This window comes from Pungitius pungitius, chromosome 11, assembly GCF_949316345.1.
Source record: "Pungitius pungitius chromosome 11, fPunPun2.1, whole genome shotgun sequence".
In the NCBI taxonomy this organism is placed as follows: Eukaryota; Metazoa; Chordata; class Actinopteri; order Perciformes; family Gasterosteidae; genus Pungitius; species Pungitius pungitius.
In genome coordinates, this window is record NC_084910.1 from 6,388,678 (window position 1) to 6,409,840 (window position 21,163).

Genomic DNA, 21,163 nt, shown 5'->3' on the forward strand with positions numbered 1-21,163 from the left:
AGGAAAAAACCCAGGGACAATGTGACTGTGTGTGTGTGTGCGCACTGACGCCAGAGCGTATCACTCACAGCACACTCTATTAATATACTTCAAAAACAGCCAAAATACTTTTCAATTTTGCTCAGGAAATCTCTGTTAAAAGAAGAAAAAAAAAGATTGAAGCCAATCGACTCCTTATGAGGTTGCATGTGCCAGGCTTTAACTGTGAAAACATGCTCAAATGACACACACACACACACACACACACACACACACACACACACACACACACACACAAGCACAGATCATGTGTGCGCTTGCGTGTTTCACATGTTAACTTTAACACGACCACTTGCCAGTGCAGCGATCCATCGTTTAAAGGAAGAGTTTTAAAAAAATGGCTCCAAGCCAAAACACCTGAAGTAACATCTCCAGTCTTCTCCTCCTTCAAACGAAGGACTCGTTTTAATACCCTCGCAGAGACTTGATGCTGTGCTCAACACTTCCTCTGAAGGCAGACGCAGTCACCACAACACTCTCAAGTCATAAGGTCATATCCCTCTGAAGGACTGCTGGTCGAGTACTGACGCACCTCTGAGTCTGCAGGTCAACATGTGATTGACAGGTCGGCGAGCAGTTATAGTTTTGGTCTTAGAACTCAGTTTTCACTTCATGTTAATTGTAACATTTACTGCTTGCTTAGATGCCGTACCCCAAGTTTCAAAACCATTGTCCACAAACCCAAACTATTTCCACTTCTGACATGGAGACTACGTTCGGAGCAACAAGCTGGCTGCTGCATACTTTCTCATCGAATCAGAGACAGAACAAAGATCACGTGTGCCGTTTGAAGTTCTGGAGATTACATTTTCCTCATCGCTGCCTTTCATTAGCACATCCCTTGTATTTAGAGAAAATGCCTGCGTTGTCTGCCGTGCTCATTTAGAGACGAGAGCGAGGGAGCCATCGGCGGGGACAGAGTCCTCCAGCCTTCGGCACGCATACTGGGGAACAACCCATGAACAGTAACAAGCCCCCGGGGTTACAAGGAACGAGCGGGCCCGTGCTTTTTGAGTGACAGCGCGGTTATTTAGTAGGTGACCGTTGCTTATCCTCAGATTTAGACCTTGATCCTTTCCTCGCGGGCCTCTAAATGAACACGGATCGTCTTACACTTTGATGTACAATCATACAGGCTCTAATTCAATCTGGATTCTGGATCAGGGAGCCAGCCCGTGCTGTCAGGAGTAAATAAATACTACTAGAAAAGAGACAGATGAAGAAAAGAGCCAGAAACAAAAAAGCTGAAACATATCCATTTGGAGAGTACTTTGATTAAACTTTAAGACGCCCGAAGACTTCTTATTCTTTTTCTTCTTTTGTCAATTTCTTTCTTCTCATCTGCGCCTGGCGTCACATCACAGAGTTCTAAATATGGCATTGTTTCATTCTTCGTGGCAAGTCCTGCTTAGTTTTATTCTTGATCACTTCCCCGCTCCATCAGATAGCGTTCCCCATCCAGCCACATGTGTGGACCCTGTTTCAAATCTTTCAGTCTTAATAACCCGCTAAAAGTACCCTCACTTCCTCCCCTCCCGAGCAGTGCTGGGAGTGTACGATCTGCGTTCATCTGCTTCCAGCGGAGCAGGTTCTAATAGAGAGGAAGCCGAGGGCCAAACACTTTAAAAGGCTGGGGCCATGTGGAGATGGCCTATATAACCGCAGGAGGCTCTTAGGATCGGCCGGGCCCCGCCAGTTAATGACGGAGGAACCCACGTCTACACTGAGGAGCATCATGCTCAGATTGTTGTTTCTAGTACAGCCAAAGGTTTCACACGTGGAGTGACTCTGAAGTGAAAGGTAGTAAGTCGGGTTTTGCCTCAAAGAGAGATTAAGAATTGTTGTCATAACACGCAACCGGAGAGGGCAGCAGGAATGATGTTCCCTAAACTAAAAGCCCATTTTTCCATTAGATTTGGAAATATTGGGAAAAAAGTATCAATGCAATCAGCAGAAGTAAAAAGCTAACGTGGGGCTATAAAAAAATAATAAAAATCATTTGGACATTTATACCCAAATGTATACCCCAACAGCATTTTCAAGAGGGGTATTTAGTGATGTATTCATATAAAACTAACTGGTGGTGACAACCGCAGACCATATTTTTTCAGGCATCTAACCAAAAACCCATCAAGAAGACGTGTTGATGCTTGGTGGAGGGTTATCTCTTTGCTCTAATCTCTCCTCAGTCAGTGAACTAGAGAAACCTGCGCCTACTTTTGTCCCGCATGATATGACAAAGACATATTGGTGGTGCCTGCCCTCCTTGAAACATGTTTTCAGCAGGACAGCTGTGTTGCTACATAGTCCTGCGAGCATTGGACTGGATCGCTGTCACAGTCATCTATCTTGGACCCAGGCAGTGGGGGACATGTCTGACGTTCGGTGGTGCTGTGGTCAGATCTGCTGTTAAGACCCATTGTTTTCCCATCACCGCAGGGAGGAGGAACGCAGAGGCGCCGGCTCTGAGCAGACCTCAGAACCAGCACAGACCCTGTGGGCCGAGATCACCTCTCCGCGGAGCGACCTCACAACACGCACAGCTCGCTCGCTGCACTACGTATGTGCTGACACATTTTTCCCCTTGTTCGCTTTGCTGTGAGCTCTTTTCACACACAGGAAATCGGCCAGAGATAGAGGAGAGGAAATTAGAAACACCCCCCCCCCCGGGTGAAAATATTTGCAACTCCCGAGCAGGAAAGAATCTCAGTGGAGAGATCTGCGGCGAACGGAAAACACATCCCTTTGTTTTCAAAAACCTGATACCGCTCCAAGTGTAATCTTCCTGTGCCTGCACCAGACGGGACACTGTTTCCTAAGTGGCCGGTCAGATGGACAGAAGGCCCACAGAGCAACCCCCCCCCCCCCGACAGTCCCCCAGTGGATAACCCACTCACTGTTAACCTCCAGCAGATCCTCCTGCATTTCAGCTGCATCCAAGAAGCTCTTTGGATAGCAATTTCCATGCTGTAAACACTGTCTCCCTGTAGATGAATGTGATTAATGCATGTATCTGGAGATGACACGGTGCACATGTGCATTGCGGTGCCGAGATGTACACAAATTAGGATTTTTAAAATTTCTTATTCTCCTGCGACCTCAAAAAAGCAGCTCTCCTCCCTCGTGTCTATGAGAGAGGCACCCAAGCGTGACGCCTCCTGACAACAGATAGGCAGGGTCTCACCCACACGCCACCGCGAGCAACAAGCTTGTGGCCTGGCATGGTGGGGCCGCCAGGCAGCCAGCCATGCCTGTGGCCCTGCATTCCTCGGCTCTAACACTGCTTACAGAAGCTGACAAGCGCTGGAGGTCTCCTTGGCCGAGGTGGAAATCTGCAAAAATAAACGCTTTGGGTGACATAAAGGCTTTGTTTGTTTCTGCTGGGCCCCGGCTGTTTGTGTTAGCGCGCTGGGTTAATTGCAACTTTGATCGCTGCGTTTATTGATCCAACAGTGGCCTAAGGAGAGCGACCGGCCTTGCCTGGCTCGCCTGCTCCCCCCCCCCCCACTCCCCCCCTTCCCCATATCCCAGCAAGGAGGGGGTCTAGGGGGTGGCCACGCCAAACCAAAGATGCACCGGTAGAGGGGGGCTGTGACTGGGGGCATTGAGGATGGTGGGGTTTGGTTTGCAGACTGAGGAATGGGGTCTATTGGGCTGGGCTGAAGGTCGGGCATTTGATTACTCACCATCCAGGGTACAGGGCTACGTAATGCATCAATATCATAGCAATATTGTTATTTTAATTCAACAATATATTTAAGCCTTGAATGTGATTTTTAAGGCCCCCCCCAAAATTTTCCATTCTCGCAAAAAAAAACATGGCGGCAACCTTGAAGCTAATGCAGAAGTGTCTTAAAACGCTCTACTGTCCACCAGTGGGCGACTCCTCCGGACGTATAGTCTATGAGAAAAGGATTTCTATGCAGCATGATTCATTTAGTAAATGATGGTCCATTTGGAGTCAAATAAAACACAATGCAGGGTAAGCTTAGGGGCGGGGCTACCTTTTGATAGATTTGACAGATCTCTAACCCTACCAGAGACCTATATAGTGTCTCCAAGTCACTCCCGTTTTCCAAAAGTACTCCTGGGTCATTGGCTTAAAACTTCTTTGTGAAAGCACCAGTAGTCAGCCAACAATATTGTTTTGAGTTACTCAGTAGACAAAAATGGTTTGGGCCACATCACCTGGCCCAAGCTCAGAGCTTTGCTAAAGCTCTCCTGTTAGCGACGGACTAATGGCGAGCCGGCTGGCCTCTGTTTGGGCTTGGCCTGGTTTATCTACAGTAGTGGTGTGGCCAGAGCATTTTGCTCTGTGAGTGGAGACGGCTGTGTATGTAGTGCAGTATGTGATACCGGGCCAGGCTGGACTGATGTAGTTCGGATGAAAAGAGCTTTTATTGGCCTACACTGGCAAATTTTCAACACTGTTGATTCCTGCAGTACGATTAAATCCAGTCGGCCCAACTGGGCCATTTTGTAACCTCGGCCGATGTGCTCTGATCTGTGTTCGGCCCTGAGGCGGACCGGGTGGACGCAGTTCCCACACAAACCAGGTTCACCTCCAAACAAGTGTTCCAGAAACACATTCACAAGGTCAGGGCGAAAACCACAATCACTTTTCCCTGACAAATTTTTAAAACATCTCACTCTTGAAATTCTACCTGCTGTGAGTTTTTTTTTTTTATTCTGATGAAAATCAGTTCCAGGTCTCCAGGCCTCTGAGGTTCAACAGGTTACAGACACAAGAGAATCCCAGTAAGCTCTTTTCCATCGCGGCCCGGGGAGAGGGTCAAATATGTGTGTGCATCTGTAATGGCTGGGAGTTCATCGGCATGTTGACACAGCAGCAGATGATGGCCCCACACACACACACACACACACACACACACATGTTCTTGGATGGTAAACAGCTAACGGCACGTCTACTGTGACATTGTGGGGTCTCGATTAATATCGGGCAACAGAAGACAGGATGAGTGTGTAATGAGGACAGAATGTACACCCTTCCTCTCACCGCTCCTCTTCTTCCTCCTCTTCTTCCTCCTCTCATTCCTTCGTTCCACTTTGCGCCCCTCGGCAATGACAGAAGAGACACCCGACGTTCTCCCCCAAGCATTAACCCGTCTCTCTGTTTGTACTACAACCAATCAGCTCACAGCTTTGGTTAAACTACTAGGTTCTGCTAGCTGAGGCTATTATACAAATGATCCAAGCCCAGATCAGGAGATGTGATGAACAATATAACGTATTGTATTCTCACAGACATGTTACTCTGGCTTTAACAGCGATCTATTTCATCACACTGATTTCACTTAATAAAGATTCTTCAAACACTAAACCAGCGTCTGTTTTTTATTGTGATAAATACAGTAAAATACATCAAGTCCATTCACAGTGTGTGTGCATTTTCCTGTCAAACTGTATGCTGTATGTGAATAATCAGGGGACCACTAAGGATATGCACTGGGACTAATTGTTTGTGTGATCATTACTATTTCATTCTCTTAATTGTAATATGCTACTGAGCCTTCTTCTCCCAAAATGGCCCTCCATTGCAGGAGGTGGGGCATGAGGTAAATCCTAATGCATGTAAACGAATGCACTTAACAAATAAGAAGATACTTGAAGTGGTAATATCTACCCCCCCATGTTTCTGCTATGATTTAGATAAAAAGCAAACCCCCAGGGTATTTAAATGGCAATTTTGAAAACCCCAATCCACATTTAGTCTTCAAGTGGCACAAAGAGCAAAGCTATGCTTGCAAATCAATTGGACGTTGTGCGGTTTGACAGACAGGGAGGGTGAGGTGTTGAGGGCAGGGATGATAGGACGAATGGAGACTGTGTGTGAGGGGAGGGGGGGTGAAGTAATGTGCCTGCAGAAAGTGCTCCAGCCCGGGGGTCAGATCCTGTTCATGGAAACCATCTGGCCAGCTCCATGTGAGCCACACCAAAACATACTGTGCACATGATCCTTCCTTTCTATCTCTCTTTCACTTTTCCTCCTGCACATAAGTATTTTATTCTCCTCGCCCGCTTCCTAACATCTCCTTTCCATCACTCTACCTTCTCTACCCCACCGCTTCTCTGCCTGCTTTTTCTTTCTTTCTCCGAAAAAAAAAAATCCTACTCATTAATGCATGGCAGCTGCGGGGAGCAGTGTTACTTCATTTTTCCATGGCAACGGGCTCTCTGTTTCAGCAGATCCCATTTCAGTTTTGGTAGCAACGTGCTCCTTTGCCAGCGCTGAACACATTCATGTGTTAAATAGAAGGAATTATTGCAGAATTCCTGAAATAGAATCACTGTTCCTGATCACTGGCAATTATTATCAGAGCCCGCCGGAGAACCCTGGTGTCCCTGGGCAGGATGGGGCTGAGGCAGGGCGGATGACAGGATGAGGAGGGGAGAGAGAAGGACCCCAGAGGTCTGCTGTGTGCAAAGGGCGCGACGGTCAAGTGGCCCAGATGAGCCAGGACAGTGCGGCGTGGGCGACTGCCGCCCAACAGCCCTAATGGGGGGTGACTGCTGAAATAACACCACCTACACAAATTGGAGCCTGGTGTGACCAAGAGACTGAGTGGACTCTTTGGGGAAGAAAACACACGTCTTTCATGGTCTTTGCTGTACGTAACCTCAAGGAGACTCTGCCATTTGGGTGGTACGGCCCTCTGACCTCACCAGGGCTGCGTTGCAGTGATGGGGCAAAGAAAGTCGCTCGTTTGGTTGAAGCGGAGGTCCTGGCTCTCTTGCTCTTAGATCATCTGTCCCGACACGGCGGCAAAGCTTTGTGAGTAAACCCAAGCACTTCTCTTTTGGCTAGCAGCCTTTGTGATGGATCAAAAGAGGCCGATCGCTCCTTGTGGGGTAGCAGCCGAAGTGCTACGTACGGAGACACACCAAGTCGCAGAGGAACCCCCCGGCTCTCATTCATGTCTGGGGTTTTAGGTGAAACAGCGTGACATTCAGATAGAAATCTGTACATTAACAGCGCGTGACGGAGCCATTCTCGGGAATCAATGCTGACTAGGCCTGTCATTGAAAAAGACAAGTATGGTGGGAAGAAGGGTTTTTGGAGCAGAAAGCTACAACTAGAAGCAGCACGTGTTTGGCTTTTTCCAGCTGCTGCTCTGGTTTTAGACTTTGAGTGGGATGAAATACATTACACTCAAGTCACACTGCAATGAAATGCACAGTGCAGTGGGACAGAATTGCTTCAATACATTTTGGTATTTTTGGTTTCTTGAGGTGTGCTAAAGGATGATATAAAAGGAAATGTGACTGCAAGAGGAAAATAGACAACAGGGTTTATTCCGGTCTACGATATTTATGAACTGCTGACATTGGTGGAATGCATGACAGACAATGGCTGAAAATGAACTGTAGCTTATCCAATACATGGCTAGATTCTGGCCCTCGGAAGGAAAGAATTTATGCGTCAAAGGCGGCATCTGAACATTTGAAAAACAATTTACACAATCCCCAGCTATCACGTGTCCTGATTCTGTTTAAACAGCTTAAAGTAGTCTCAGCAGCTGTAGAATAATAAATACTTCTGTAACTTTTCCCTCCCCCCAATCTCGTTCCGCCACCTCTGCGCTATGCCACCCCCCAAATCTCTGTAAAAAAGGACAGAAAATGCCCTGCATGCCAAATTGGGCACATGTGCAGCAGAAGTGTGAGTCGTTAGGTATTCTGTTTACACCGCACTAAAATAAATGGAGTGGTTTTAAGTTTGGGGATATGCAAGGCCTGGGGTACCAGCTGTCGGGTTGTTCGGGCTTGGTCGGCTTCCACCCCCGTGTCAACGGGACGGACTGTTTCCTAATTACTGCTACAGTACGCGGTGTGGTCCCGGTCGCACAGCCGAGGGGGACAGAGGGAAGTGGAGGCAATGACGGGCTCAACAAACTATTAGCGGGTTGAGTTAACTTTTGTGGAAGTACTGTAAACAGCTCAATGGGCTGACATGGGACCCGGGCTCTGCAGCCCTATGCAGTTCACATGCGTCATGCCCCCTTTCATGTTTGACTGACGTCAGTTTGTGTGGTCCCACCAATAAAGATTAAGACGAATTAAGATTGGTTAGCTGGACCTCTGCATTACCGGTTATTGTTTACATGCACCAAGAAACTTCCCCAAAAGCTGGATTCGCATTAAAAACTGGTTTAGTTTATTTTTTCCCTTTAACAGAGGGTCCCTGTTTCCATGAATACGGTAAAACACTTTGTTTTACAGAAAACGTGTTTTTTTTGTGCTTTCTCGCCTCTCTGTAGATGGTGGTTCCGTCTGGTCCTGACTGCTGACTGGCCCGCGGACACCTACCGCTTCTGACACCATTGATATTCCCATTTCTATTACTGTAAACATTAATGCGCATCACTAACTTTGTTTCTTCCATGGAGTATTTGTGCTTTCTCTTCTCACAGGTTTCCATGGTTCAATCTGGACCCTGTTCCTGCCTCCTGGCATGGCCCTGCTGACAACTGCTGCTGCCATCATCATCATCAGTTTAACTATTAATCTTATTACTATCAGCACCAACATTACCCTTTCCTAAAGTCTGTGCTTCCCCTCCTTCTGTGGATGGTGGTTCTATCTGATGGTGGTTGTCCCTGCTGTACACCTGGCTCACTACTCGCAATTACTTGTATCATTTCTGTTAGAGGATTTGAATGTATTGTACATCTTTTACATTGTTGGTTCTGTACACATGACATCCATTGCAGTCTGTCCATCCCGGGAGAGGGATCCCTCCTCTGACGTTCTCCCGAAGGTTTCTACCCTATTTGTCTCCATGGAAGGTTTTTTTTCATTTTTGGGGAGTTTTTCAGAGGATGTCCCATGTGTACAGACTGTAAAGCCCTCTGAGGCTAATTTATAATTTGCGATTTTGGGCTCTACAAAATAAAATAAAATAAATTGAAGTTATAATCCCTGTAGTGATGTGCAACATGATAGAGGTCAAGATGGTCAGTCTTGATCAGTCAAGATCCTTAATAAATAATGTGTAGACCCACATGAGGAAAAGATGGCCAGGACACACCATGTGCATGCACCATGCCGTTCCTGCATCAAGAGGAGCCCTGACAAAAGGTTGTCGGTGCTCCCTGATGTATTTCAGATGGGCCTGGTTGTGATGTGGCTTCTGCAAACTAGTCCAGTCAAGATGCAGTGAGCGTCCACACAATGGGAGCACTTAGCCACCCATACAGACACTTAGACGGACGCACAAGGGGGCATCTAGCGGGCTAACTGGTCAGACAGAAACTCAGCCCACCACAAAGCTCCACTAGATGCTACGCATGCTAATGGGCTAACAGCTAACCCTGGAGGCCATGTGGTCACAACCACAGAGCGCGCTAAGCTGGCCTCTGAAGACATGAAGAGAGGAGTTAATGGCCCCTAAAGTAGATCCAGGATGTAAAGCTGTTCCCTGACGTGTCACGGCCAATAACTTCTCAATGAGGTCAAGTCAAAAAGCAATCATTTGGTCCTTTTATTGGTGCTTGAACTCAAAAAATAAATGTGGGAAAGATATTGGGACGCCAAGGAGGCAAGTTTATGTTATGGCCATTATACAGTTGTGGAGTGGTTGTTGTGAATAGGTGCACTCTTGTTGACATGTGGTCTTCACCCCTCAGTCCTAAGGACATGTCCGTTTACTCCTTCTCCCCTTAAAGGCATATTTACAGTTAAATATTGCTGACTAAGTGATGGGCTGTAGATGTAGCTCATCAAAGCAAATGGGTCTCACCGATCATATACACAATTACAACAAGAATGGTACCTGTAGAGTAAGGCGCTTAACAACATCCCAGGCTTGGGCGATCAGCTCCTTCATTCTCTCCTCCGAGGTTGTCCATGAGTCCCCCGCTGTGGTTTCGGGTATCACCCTCTTTGGTATGGACAGGGGACGGGATTCTGGAGAAGAAAGAAAGTACTTCAGTACCGTGTTTGTCTAGTGCTCATTTGAATTACTTTTGTTCTGCGAGTACCGTAGAACCCTGTAAAATATGATATTGAACGAATCATTTTGTATAAAATTAATAGAATCTTAATATTAAATAATAAGAAAAAGTGCATTAAAGTGCAATAAAATAATTGTTGGCGTTAATTAATAAATGTGTGTACTGGATAGTGCGTTAACAGACCTAATTACCTATGGAAAAATACTCTGTAATGCTGTATTGCTGTAATGTCTATAACAACTACAACATATAGTTAAAGTTGTTTTCCTCTGAAATTATTTCTGGTTGCAGCGTGTTTATAATTGGTTGATATATTCGTATTAATATTAGGTTTTATTTTAAAGCACTGTTTTTCGGAAACCTTCATGCCAATAAAGCTACTTTGCATTGAACTGAAGTGAAGAAAATAATTTGTAAGGAGGTAGAAATGGACTAAAGCTGGTGCTTAGTGATGCAGGACAAACAGTAGTTTAACATCAAAGCATGTGAACATGTTTTAGCAGTGGAAGAGAGCATTCAGCTTCCTTCATAGTTCACTGTTATTTTCATTCTGCATACAGTATCATGTTATACAACGTTAAACTGACACTTCATTGAGCTGATGTAATGTTGGCACTCGGGTTTTCTGGTCTCCCACAGCGAGAAAGGGAACTATGGGAACTGAGAGAATGCTCTCACACATTGTGTCCTAGCCATGACATGGCCTAGTATGCCAGCTGCGGTCGATTGTCTGCAATGGCACTCATGGCAACATCCAAGCACACAACTCCCACAGCAACAACCCCCTCGACTAGCCTTTGCACCAACCTCACTGTGGGTCAGTCTTCAACAGGCCGGAGACACTTAGTGGAAAAGTGAGGCGCAGATATGGACTGAGAGACACACGTATCCTACCAGGTTAGCTTGAGGTCTGTGGATGTTAAAGCCATCACGGCGTCAGAGGTGGGGGAAGGGAGGGGCGGGGGGGCCCCTGAAGGCACATTAAGACATATTCCATGATTTAAAGGGTCTGCCTTGCTCAGCATTCTCTAACCCACAGTTGTCACAAAATAATGGTGATGCCTCCTCAGGCGCCGAAAGTCTACCAAATATCATTATAGCATCCAAACAGGTTGCCACGGCAACGGGAGCATTTCGCCACGTCAGTCGGGCAAAGCTGGACAATTACCAAACCAAGATGTGTGGTCCCCGGGGCGACTTGTTGGGAGGAGCATGTGTGGGGCTGATGTCACAGGTGCATGTGTGTAAAGTGTGCGTTCAAAGACAGGACATCAAGTGGTCCGGACTCTCGTGGAGTCATTTCTCACACAGCATCCAACCGTTTCTGTCCTTATGCCTACCATCGGCGTTGCATCGTCACGCACTACACGCACTGTGTATTGTGTACAACACTCATACTTTCCAATGAACTCTTCTGCCCCATGCGTATTGGTCTGCCCCATTGTGTCTGTGAGCCAACCCTTTTGTATACTTCCCTTGGTATCCACACATAGGGCTGCACATGGCACAAATTGACTTTAACAGGAAAGATTGTGTTTCACGGACTCAGTCTTTCGCTGAGTTATGTCCTGCACAAAACCGCTGTGATATCATTGGTTTGTCAATAGTGTTTTGTCGTTGAGGGGCTCAGTGTGTCAAAGCATTCCTGTCACACTGCGTTAGAGAGCCGTTTCCTGTTCAGCTCTGCGGGGATCCACACAATCGTGCCAGAGCTCTGTGGGTGCCGGTCTCTGTCATGTGGGCCAGCTGTCTAGACCGGGAAGTCTTCCCCCAGGGACTGGACCTGCCAAGCAGAGCGTCTGCATATGGAAGTTCTTTGGGTGCACCCTCTTTGACATTAACGTGGTTTTTTTTTTTTCAAAGTGTGTGTTTATGATTTTATCCCCATTGGTGCTTACCACAGTCTCTGTACTTACGTCAGGGTCCTTGTTATCCCCGTCCACCCCTCCTCTTCCATACCCACAATACAAATTTGCTCATCCAAGCACCGCCTCACAGCATACCATAAACTGTATCCGCATTGACCTGTCGACAAACAACAGTACACAGGCCTCCAATCTAGTCATAGTATCAATTACACGGCCAAAGAATGAGCCTGCATGAGTGGGAATTGGAGAGTTTATTGATCCCTGTGGGAAAATTATTCCCTGAATTTAACTCATCCCATACTGTAAAGGAGCCCAGAAAGCAGGTAGGGGGTTTGGTGTCATGCTCAGGGACACTTTTGAATGAAGCAGCTGGGATTCAAACCATCAACCCTGCGGTTAAAGATGCACCCTTCACCTCAACCCAGTTTGAGTGTGTGAGCGGTACTTGGACCGATTTAATTTGCCCTCTATATGCGTTCTTTAGGCAATTTTATTAGAAAATAAATTTCCATTGTAATGCAGAGGATACTCAATGTTATGTCGATCAAGCCAAGCGAGACCGGCCAGTTTGTTAGACTTCAAGAATATCAGCAAAACTTGAGATGACCAGCAACTGAGGTTATCTTGACAGGCCCAGAGCGCCTTCGGAGTCAGCTGCCTTGTGATGTCGTTTCTCTGGATGGGATCGCTCTGGTACCCAGCAGCACCGTAAAGACTCCTGGGAGATCTTTTCGACCAGGATGTGTATTTTAACTCTCGGATAAAGCAGACTTAAAGGACTTCTGTAATATATCGGAAATCATGGACTTCCGGCTCAAAGCGGGTTCATGCGTTTGTTACTTCTAGACTATCCATCCATCCATCCATCTTTAACCGCTTATCGGGTCGCGGGGGCAACAGCTTCAGCAGGGGACCCCAAACCCCAAAACCACCTCTGACTGCGTGATCCAAAGGCGTTTCCCGGCCAGTGCAGAGGTATAAACTCTTGCCCGGGGGCCTCTTCCCAGCTGGACGTGCCTGGATCCCCTCCCTAGGGAGGCGTCCAGGGGGCATCCTTACCAGAGGCCCAAACCACCTCAACTGGCTCCTTTTAACGCAAAGGAGCAGCGGCTCGACCCTGAGCTCCTCAAGAGTGGCTGAGCTTCTCACTCATTTCCATTTTTGCCGCTTGTACCCGTGACCTAGTTCTTTGAGTTCAAGTGAAGGAGTTTAAGTACTTCTAGACTAGATAACTACAATTTTTTACTATCAGGCTGCTCTTATAAGTCTCCTAAGCCTCTCCAGTTGATTCAGAATGCTGCAGCATCAAAGTAAAGAAAAATCAAGAAAAGGGAACATATTACTCCATATTACTTACTCCTGCACGGGCACTGGTTAAATCAAGAATAACATTTAAGGTACTTCTTCTCACCTACAAGCAGTGTTGGGGAGTAACGGAATACCAGAGTTTCGTATTTAGAATACACATTATGAGTAACTATTCCGTTACAGTTACAATTAAAATGTATAGTTATATCGATGGTATTCGGAATACAGTTACATTGTTGAAATCAATGGATTACACTGCTTGCCGCTGACGATCCGCCCGGCAAGCAGAACAGCCGACAATACGGATCGCTGGCGGCGCGGCAGTCACCCGGCGGGCCGCACAAGGACCGCCAGTTTGACATATGTGCTCTAAATAAATGAAGGAAACTCCTGGAAATTCAATAAGCATTTCATGTTAAAGAAAGAGACGGGAGAACGGAACATAACTGTGCAGTGCAAACTCTGCTTGCCAGCAAGCAACCTGCTTTCAGACTCCACCTCCAACCTGAAGAAGCATCTTAAAGTAAGTTAATTTATAAGTAAGTATTCAGAATACAATACTCAGATTAGTTAATGTATCGGAATAGGTTACAGATTACATTTTTGGGCATGTATTCTGTAACGAATACGTTTTGAAAGTATCCTTCCCAACACTGTCTACAAGACACTTGCTGGTCAAGCGGCGTCTTATCTTAAGGATAATACCATATTGCCATATACTTAGAGAGCTACGCTCCATAGATGCTGGTTCCTCGATGTTCATAGAGTCTTAAAAAGTAGGATGGGGGCCAGAGCCTTCAGTTATCAGTTAGCTCCTCTTTTGTGGAACTAGCTTCCTCTTTCAGTCCGGGGGTCAGACACGGTCAGACTCAGGTTAACCTGGAACAGCCCAGAGATAAGCTGCTATAGGCCCAGACTGTCGAGGGACCAAGCCTCTCCCTATCTCCTTGTCTTTTCTCCCCATCATAGGGCATGTGTACAGACTGTAAAGCCCCCGTTTATAATTTGCGATTTTGGGCTATACAAAATGAAATGAGAGGGGGAAAACAAGACAGTAATTGCAGTTGTTTCTTTTAAACCTAAACTTTGCATCTTGTGTTATAAATGAATGCCATCTTTAAAATATTACTCTGAGTAGTGTTCTGGAGGAACCCATCACACTTGTTGTCTCAGAAGATTGTTCTGGCTGTAACTCCACTATTTTTCAGACCCTGACCTGGAATAGACCAAGAAAAGAACTTTCGATGGAAGGTGGGTGGAAAGACTGTGAATATTCTTCCCAAGAAAGAGTCAGTTTGGCCAATCAGAGAGTATAGGCAGTAACAATGCAAGGTCAGGCTACTCTCCGTTCGGTTTTAAATACCATTCCAGGACTCTGTTTGTTAATCCTGGGGTCATTATTTGGAATGAAACTGCCATATCTTGTTATAGTAACTTGGCGCCCGCCGTTTCAACAAGGAGGGGATATAACAAGGAAGAGGAAGCCAGGCAGAGAAAGTGAATGAGACAGAGAGAACACAAGAGGTCGAAATTCAAATGAAAGAGAAATATGACAGGAGCGCCCAAAGCGCTTAAACCCGGCCAGGCCTAACAAGTCCTAAGAGTCCTCTTAAAGTGGGGTTATTCCCCCTGTCTCGTGCCATCTCAGCAATGTCCTCATTTTCACCCTCTCTGAGGCCATTAGGCTAATATCTTATTGGCCAAACTCTGACCGTTTACCCACCCTTTCCACCCCCATTTTTTTTGTTCTCACTCTCTCCCACCAATCCCCTCTTTCTCGACCAGTGAACATACGATCAGTCCTCTTACCTGTAGAATATTTATCAGCATATCAGCCTAGATAGTTTGGATCTTCTATGACTCCAATATAAGGTTCCTAGATGGCATGCTTGTAGTGACCGTAGAACCTTGGTAAAGAGAAAGTAGTTCCGATATGAAAATGTTCACAAGGTCTGTTCACAGGGTCATGATTCCTTTAAGGTCGAGAAACAAATCAGCGTCGCCTCAAATAATTCTGCTGCAGTTAAACAGTGACTCCCCTCTGATTTAACAGTTAGAGGGCTCAAAGCATCCACATGTACTTCCCAAGAGATTGAGCAAGTCGGCCATAAAAAGCAGCCCTATGGAGGGAGCCACGCCGGCTGCTATCTTCCTGGTATGTTCCTTTTTACAAATGGTTTACAGTGAATTGAAGTGTTGTATACTCTGCTACAGCTGTGTGCAGAGGCAACGATGGGGCTCTTTAATAAACCTGCCCGCCTATTTGTTTTGGATGCGAGTTTCTGTTTGTTTAAATATTTACGCAACTCCATTTGTTACGGCGTTATGGAAGCCACAACGAAAAAAAGTGTCAGCTCGGCCGACTGAGGGATGGGAATGAGGGGAGGGGTTGGCAGGGGAGGGGTGTTTTAAGAAGTTGGATTTCTCTCCACGCTGTAGGAAGTTCCCTCTTACCCATTGAAGATAAATGTGGAGGGATGACTTCTCAACTCAGGCGTGTGGAGACGGGCCGATGTCTCTGGTGAGAAGACAGTCAAGGAAGAGGATATCGCTATGGAACCAATGCAATCCCCCTCCTGCCCCTTTGTCATCTGAACTAAGCCCCCCCCCCCCCCCTTGCTCCTGCACACTAATCCACCCCAACCACTCAACCCCAACTTCCCCCTCTGCTTCTCACCTCAACCCCAAAACCCACAGCCAACATCCACAAGGCCTGATGCCCTTATCATACACAGAAAGCAGATACATGACAAGAGATACATGAGGACAAATCTATTCCCCACAGGCGGTCCTGGAAGAGCTCGTGGGAGTGTGTAGGCCAGAGACACTAATCTGGCCAGTAGTGTCCCCTACAGCCAAGCTATTCTTAAGGGCGCGGGGGGGGGGAGGGGGGGGGGGGGGGGGTACTCCTATCTCATTATTCCTACTCTTTCTTGTTTTCTTTCCCCCATCCAACCATCATTACCTTGATAAATGATTGACTATATAAATAACTCCACAACGAAAATATTATCCCCTTCTGAACAGCACGCGGCCGCCAATAAAAACCTGCCTGACTCCCATCAGGCTACTTGGGCTCAATCGTAGTTATGTATGACTGGGGCTTCTGCCTCAAGTCCACCTCAGTTCTCTTCTGTTTCAAACGTGTGTAAAGGCATGCAAATAAAATAAAATGGTGTATGTCCCCACAATAACCGTGTCTCAATCATGAAGGCTGGAGCCCTGCGGGGTTGAGCTCACTGAGAAGCCCCCCGAAAGGACCCATCTCTGTGAGGCCCAAAGATACTGCCACCAGCCATCTGATGATGAGAACAATGCAAATGTTTCTTTTGAAGTTGTAGCTTCCTCTTAGTGGTCCTCGCAATAATCAGCACAATTACATCTACTGCCATCATCCAGACCAGTAGCAGACTAAGACAACAGTGCAACTTCCAACCGAGCAGCCAAGTCTGTACGATGACTTTCTCAGCAGAGAGAAGTATGTTCTCAGGGATCCTTTTAGGATTGAACAGCAACGCCAGTGAGATCATTACTCTGGTGGAGGTTGGAGAACAATCAGATGCTCGGAACTGGAGAGGCTCTCGATCAGAAACGCTGCCAACAAAAACATTCATTAGAGACAAATATATAGAGGTTATATTTTATGTGAACAAATTTGTGGCATAATTGTTTGGGCAGACGGAGATGGACCTTCAGTCTGGGGGGAGCCGACTTGCCCGTTCCGTGGCCTTTCTCGTGAGGGAAAATCACCGAATAGCAAGGGCACACACCTCATGTCATGTTACTAAGTAACAGTCTGTGATGGGAGTCAAATGGTCTAAGACCTCAGCCTCTATTCTATCCACCAGACTATTTAGTCAGAACACATAAACTGACCAGAAAGGGGCCTGGTGGACTGAACAGAAATATTAGCTTTTCTCAAATCTACCCAGAGCCTTGCAATTATGAAAAGAACACAAAATGAACTTCCAGTATTCAAGTGTGTTCAAAAAGAAACACTATTCCTCACATGATGGAGAGCCGATGTTAATTGCAGATGTGTGTCTTTAGTCACATGAAAATATCCATTCTTTATTTCACCATGTGCTGCGTTCAAAGCCTCTGACATCCAGCGGCTCTGGCTACGCTCCATTCAGCCGGCGCTGCGTTTGGTAACATGTGCCCTGTATATTTAATATGTGCAGCAACCCATGCCAGAGAGGCAGAGTGAAATATGTTGTTGCCAAATGGAGTCGGAGAGGAGACGGGTGGTGAGATTTGAGCCGGGCAGGACCACGCAGCCCCATGTATGATATCACCTTGCCCTCAGCGCTTTGTGGGGAAATGATCTGCGGAGAGCTGGCCCCGCGTGTCTCTGTACATTTGCCTGCACATTAACAGGCACCTTACAAAAGACTGCAGGAAAGTCCCCCCGTTGATTGCTGCGAAACTGTAGCTAGGCTGAGTGTGGTAACAAAACAACATAACAGTCACTTTACATCATAAAAGTGCCAGGCATGCGTTTGAGTGGCCAATTGGAAGCAGGGACATCTAGTGAGTGCAATTGTTCTGAGGAGACTTTGAACTGATGAAAAAAAACTTTCTTCCAGCGGATTATGATTTGTTCTGTGATTCCCCAATTTTACCGCTTTATATCAATATTCCATACATCCAGCACATAACGGCATCTCAAACGGCACTCGGGACATGCAGACTCACATGTGAATTGACCACTTCCATGCATGGTTGGAGGACTCATTGTGAGTGTCTTGAGAGGTGCCGTACTGTAGTGGACTAATGCATTGAAACACTTGTGTACAATTGATACAGTTTGGGTTAAAAAGCAGGGAATGCTTTAGGGCGGGACTACCTTGTAACTGACAGGGCCGTATAAGCCCCCGCCTCCACTTCACTCCCTGCTTTTCAAATCATTCATTGGTGGCAAAAAGCCAAGATGTCAACGACCAAATCACCAAACTCTAGGGTTCAAAATGGATGTGCGCAAACAAATAGGTAACAGGGAGTTAGTTCATTTCTTGTACAGTATGTCTGCAACACTGGGTGGGAGTACAATTCCTTTGGGATGAAAACAAGTTCCTTTAAAGTCTATTTAATATAAGCAGCACTCACACTGGTGACACAAAACAAACCTTAAAGGTATATCCAGGGTTAAAACACATCTCACATGTATCACAAGTACAGGCTAAATATTCTGAGTTGCACACTCATGTCAGGTCCGTGCAGTGAAACCCCAGCACCGGGCCGCGGCCCAGTTAGCCGAACCAGTCCCATGTGATTACTCCCCATGCGTTGCTCTGAACGGCCGTCCGCACACGTGTTGACTCCAACTGGCAAACAACCTGCACGTATTTCCTCTGTTTACCCACAGAGATGACTGAAGACTGAAAAGTAAAACCCCCTTACAGTCCCCTGAGAAATGATGTGGCGGCAGCTAAAGCCAAGCCGTGTCATGTATCTGGACGTTAATTTGTCGTCACGTAAGAACAAGCACATTAGAGCTATGGAGGCAAATGCCAAATCATAGTTTAGAAAGAAGGAGAAAACAGCGCCCACTCCAAAAAGGAAGTGAGCTGCTCACTTTGAATTCATTTCCTACACCAACAAAAAAAACATGAATTTACCTGAAAAGCTGGTGAGTTTTAGTCCCATCCAGACACAAAGGTTGTTTCTCAGCTAGTCACATCAGCTCTACTCTTTGATAGGTCGACCTCAGCTGAACAGCTTGATCACATGTCCTTGGGCAAACACGCAGCAATTACAAATAGATTCTGAAAAATCATTCAGGTCCCTCGCTGCAGATAACTGGCATCAGAGGATGAAGCGAACCCTCCGGGCGGGAGACAGCTTTATGTGCAGCTGACGATCAGCACGGTATAAACATCGTGCATGACGCGCTAATAACAAAGTAGGATTTAAGAGTGAGCTCCCAGCGATTCCCTCCTGCCTACACGTGCTGCTCCGTTTTCACTGCGCTCCACACATGGGGCAATTAATAAATCATCTTCGCAGAGGCTTATTCCAATCCTAGCATGTTAGATGTCAGCAGCTCTTCTCATGAGGCAACTGGTTTTACAAGAGAAGATATACTCACAACAGAGTCCTCATATTATTCCCATGACCTTTGATCTTTGCGTCCTGGCACACCATCACCCTCACTTTATGCCATTTCCCCTTTTAGGTTTCATATCTAAATGTGTAAAAGCAGCGTTTGACCACGGCACATGTGTTTGACAATAACTGCTCTAAAAGGATGAAATGCCAACGTTATGGCTTCTCCTCTAAAGAACGCTGTCCAGTTAGAAATACATTTTGGTTTGGCAGGTGAAGCGGAGCTGACCCCATCCTACACTGCATAAAAGAAGGAGACTAGTCGCCATGACGACGCCCATTGAGTTGTGGATTGGTGTTTTTTAAGCCTTGAGTGGAGCCGCTGCCGACTTGGCGTTTGTTATAACATTAACTCATGTTTACAGTGTTTACTGAGGTAATAAATCAAGTGAAAAGTAGAGTCATTGTCTCAGAGCCTTCAATACAACTGAAGAGTTGCTCCCTGATGGACATCAGGGACAATTCAAACCGTGGGAACAGGAGGTTAAGTAAGGCTGAGGACCATGGGTAATATAGCTCTATATGATCCAAAACCCATTCAAAAATCTGGTGTCACGGCTTTAGAGGCGTTGCTGAACAAAGCATGTAAGTATCATCAATGTGTGTTTTCCAAAGAGCATACTTCCTGCCTTAATCCAAAATCCCATTGTCAAGGGAACCAGTGCAATACAGGCGTCACACCAGACACACGTCTTGCACCAGTGTACCTTTTATATATTTTGACGGTAGGTGGATTTCCTTCTGTAAAAAGCTCCCATATTCCTCTTCATTACACAACTGTTCCCTAAGGTAACACAGAATATCTGCATATCTAGTTTGTGTGTATCCAGTGTCCCCCTTTAACAGCCAGCCAACCCAAGGAAATATGAATAACTATCATTCCGGTTATTAACCTCCAATTAATCACAGAAACAATGTATTATTGAGAGGAAAGTTAAAATCAATTTATGAATCAAAAAGAAAAAGTGTGCCAAGTATCACAGACAGTCTAAGAGCCTTTTTCATTCATGGCTTATTGAGAAACATCATTCAACACGGCTAAGGTGGCCCTAGGATACGGGGAACAGAATACCTGCTGTGCTGCTCGCACTGAGCTGCAGTCCATCAAGCTCTTCTGACTGCTGCGAGGCGTTTCTCCATGATTGAAACCACAAGGGCTAAATGCCTCTGCCCTTTCCTTATTCTGATTGCTCACGGAAACCATTTGTAACTTTTCATTACATCTCCTCCTGTAACGCCGCAGCCATTTCCAGGGAAGATGCTGGATGGATCTCATTTACTTGGGAGATCCATTCCAACGTAGTGCTGGGCACCACGGCTTGGATTTCAACAAAATGCCAGAAAATACCAGCCCCTAGTTACCAACGTCTTGTTTTCACTTCAGAAGAGAAATATTTGGATAAGAAAGAGCATGAGTCTGACTCAGTGTATGTTTTGAACCAACTAATGCAGTCCAACAATGAGATGCCGTACACAAATAGGTCGAGCCGAGCGGCACGTTTTCAGCCCACATGTGGCGACCACTCAACAATTCCCCAGCCGACGCACTGTGTGATATGCGTGCGCTGTCGGATAATTCCATAATAAATAAATCCAGCTTATGGACTTTGTTTTCAGTGATTTACAAACACCTGTGTGGGAGACAGAGTGACGCAAATGCAGAAAGCATGACTAAGGAAAGAGAAACAAGAACTCAGACATCAAGACCTGGAGATGGACACAAGAGTTTCGATAATACGATCCTGCAACAAATACACACACTAAAACGGCAGGAACCTAAAACATCCAGAAATAATGGAATCATAGACAACAGATATTTAAACTTTACAAAGTAGGTGGAGCACCACTCCGACTGAGCTTGATCCA

The 21,163-nt window shown here is 46.1% G+C and overlaps 1 protein-coding gene across 4 annotated transcripts in view; it reads right to left on the bottom strand.

Annotated features, from left to right (window-relative positions):
- LOC119197296 (intermembrane lipid transfer protein VPS13B-like) overlaps positions 1 to 21,163 on the bottom strand; it is a 265,877-nt gene that overhangs the window by 135,335 nt on the left and 109,379 nt on the right. For all 4 annotated transcript variants that reach the window (XM_062565592.1, XM_037453487.2, XM_062565593.1 and 1 more), the window contains exon 22: positions 9,833 to 9,966. In XM_062565592.1, coding sequence (XP_062421576.1) covers positions 9,833 to 9,966 — 134 coding nt within the window. The remainder of the gene's footprint in view (positions 1 to 9,832; positions 9,967 to 21,163) is intronic.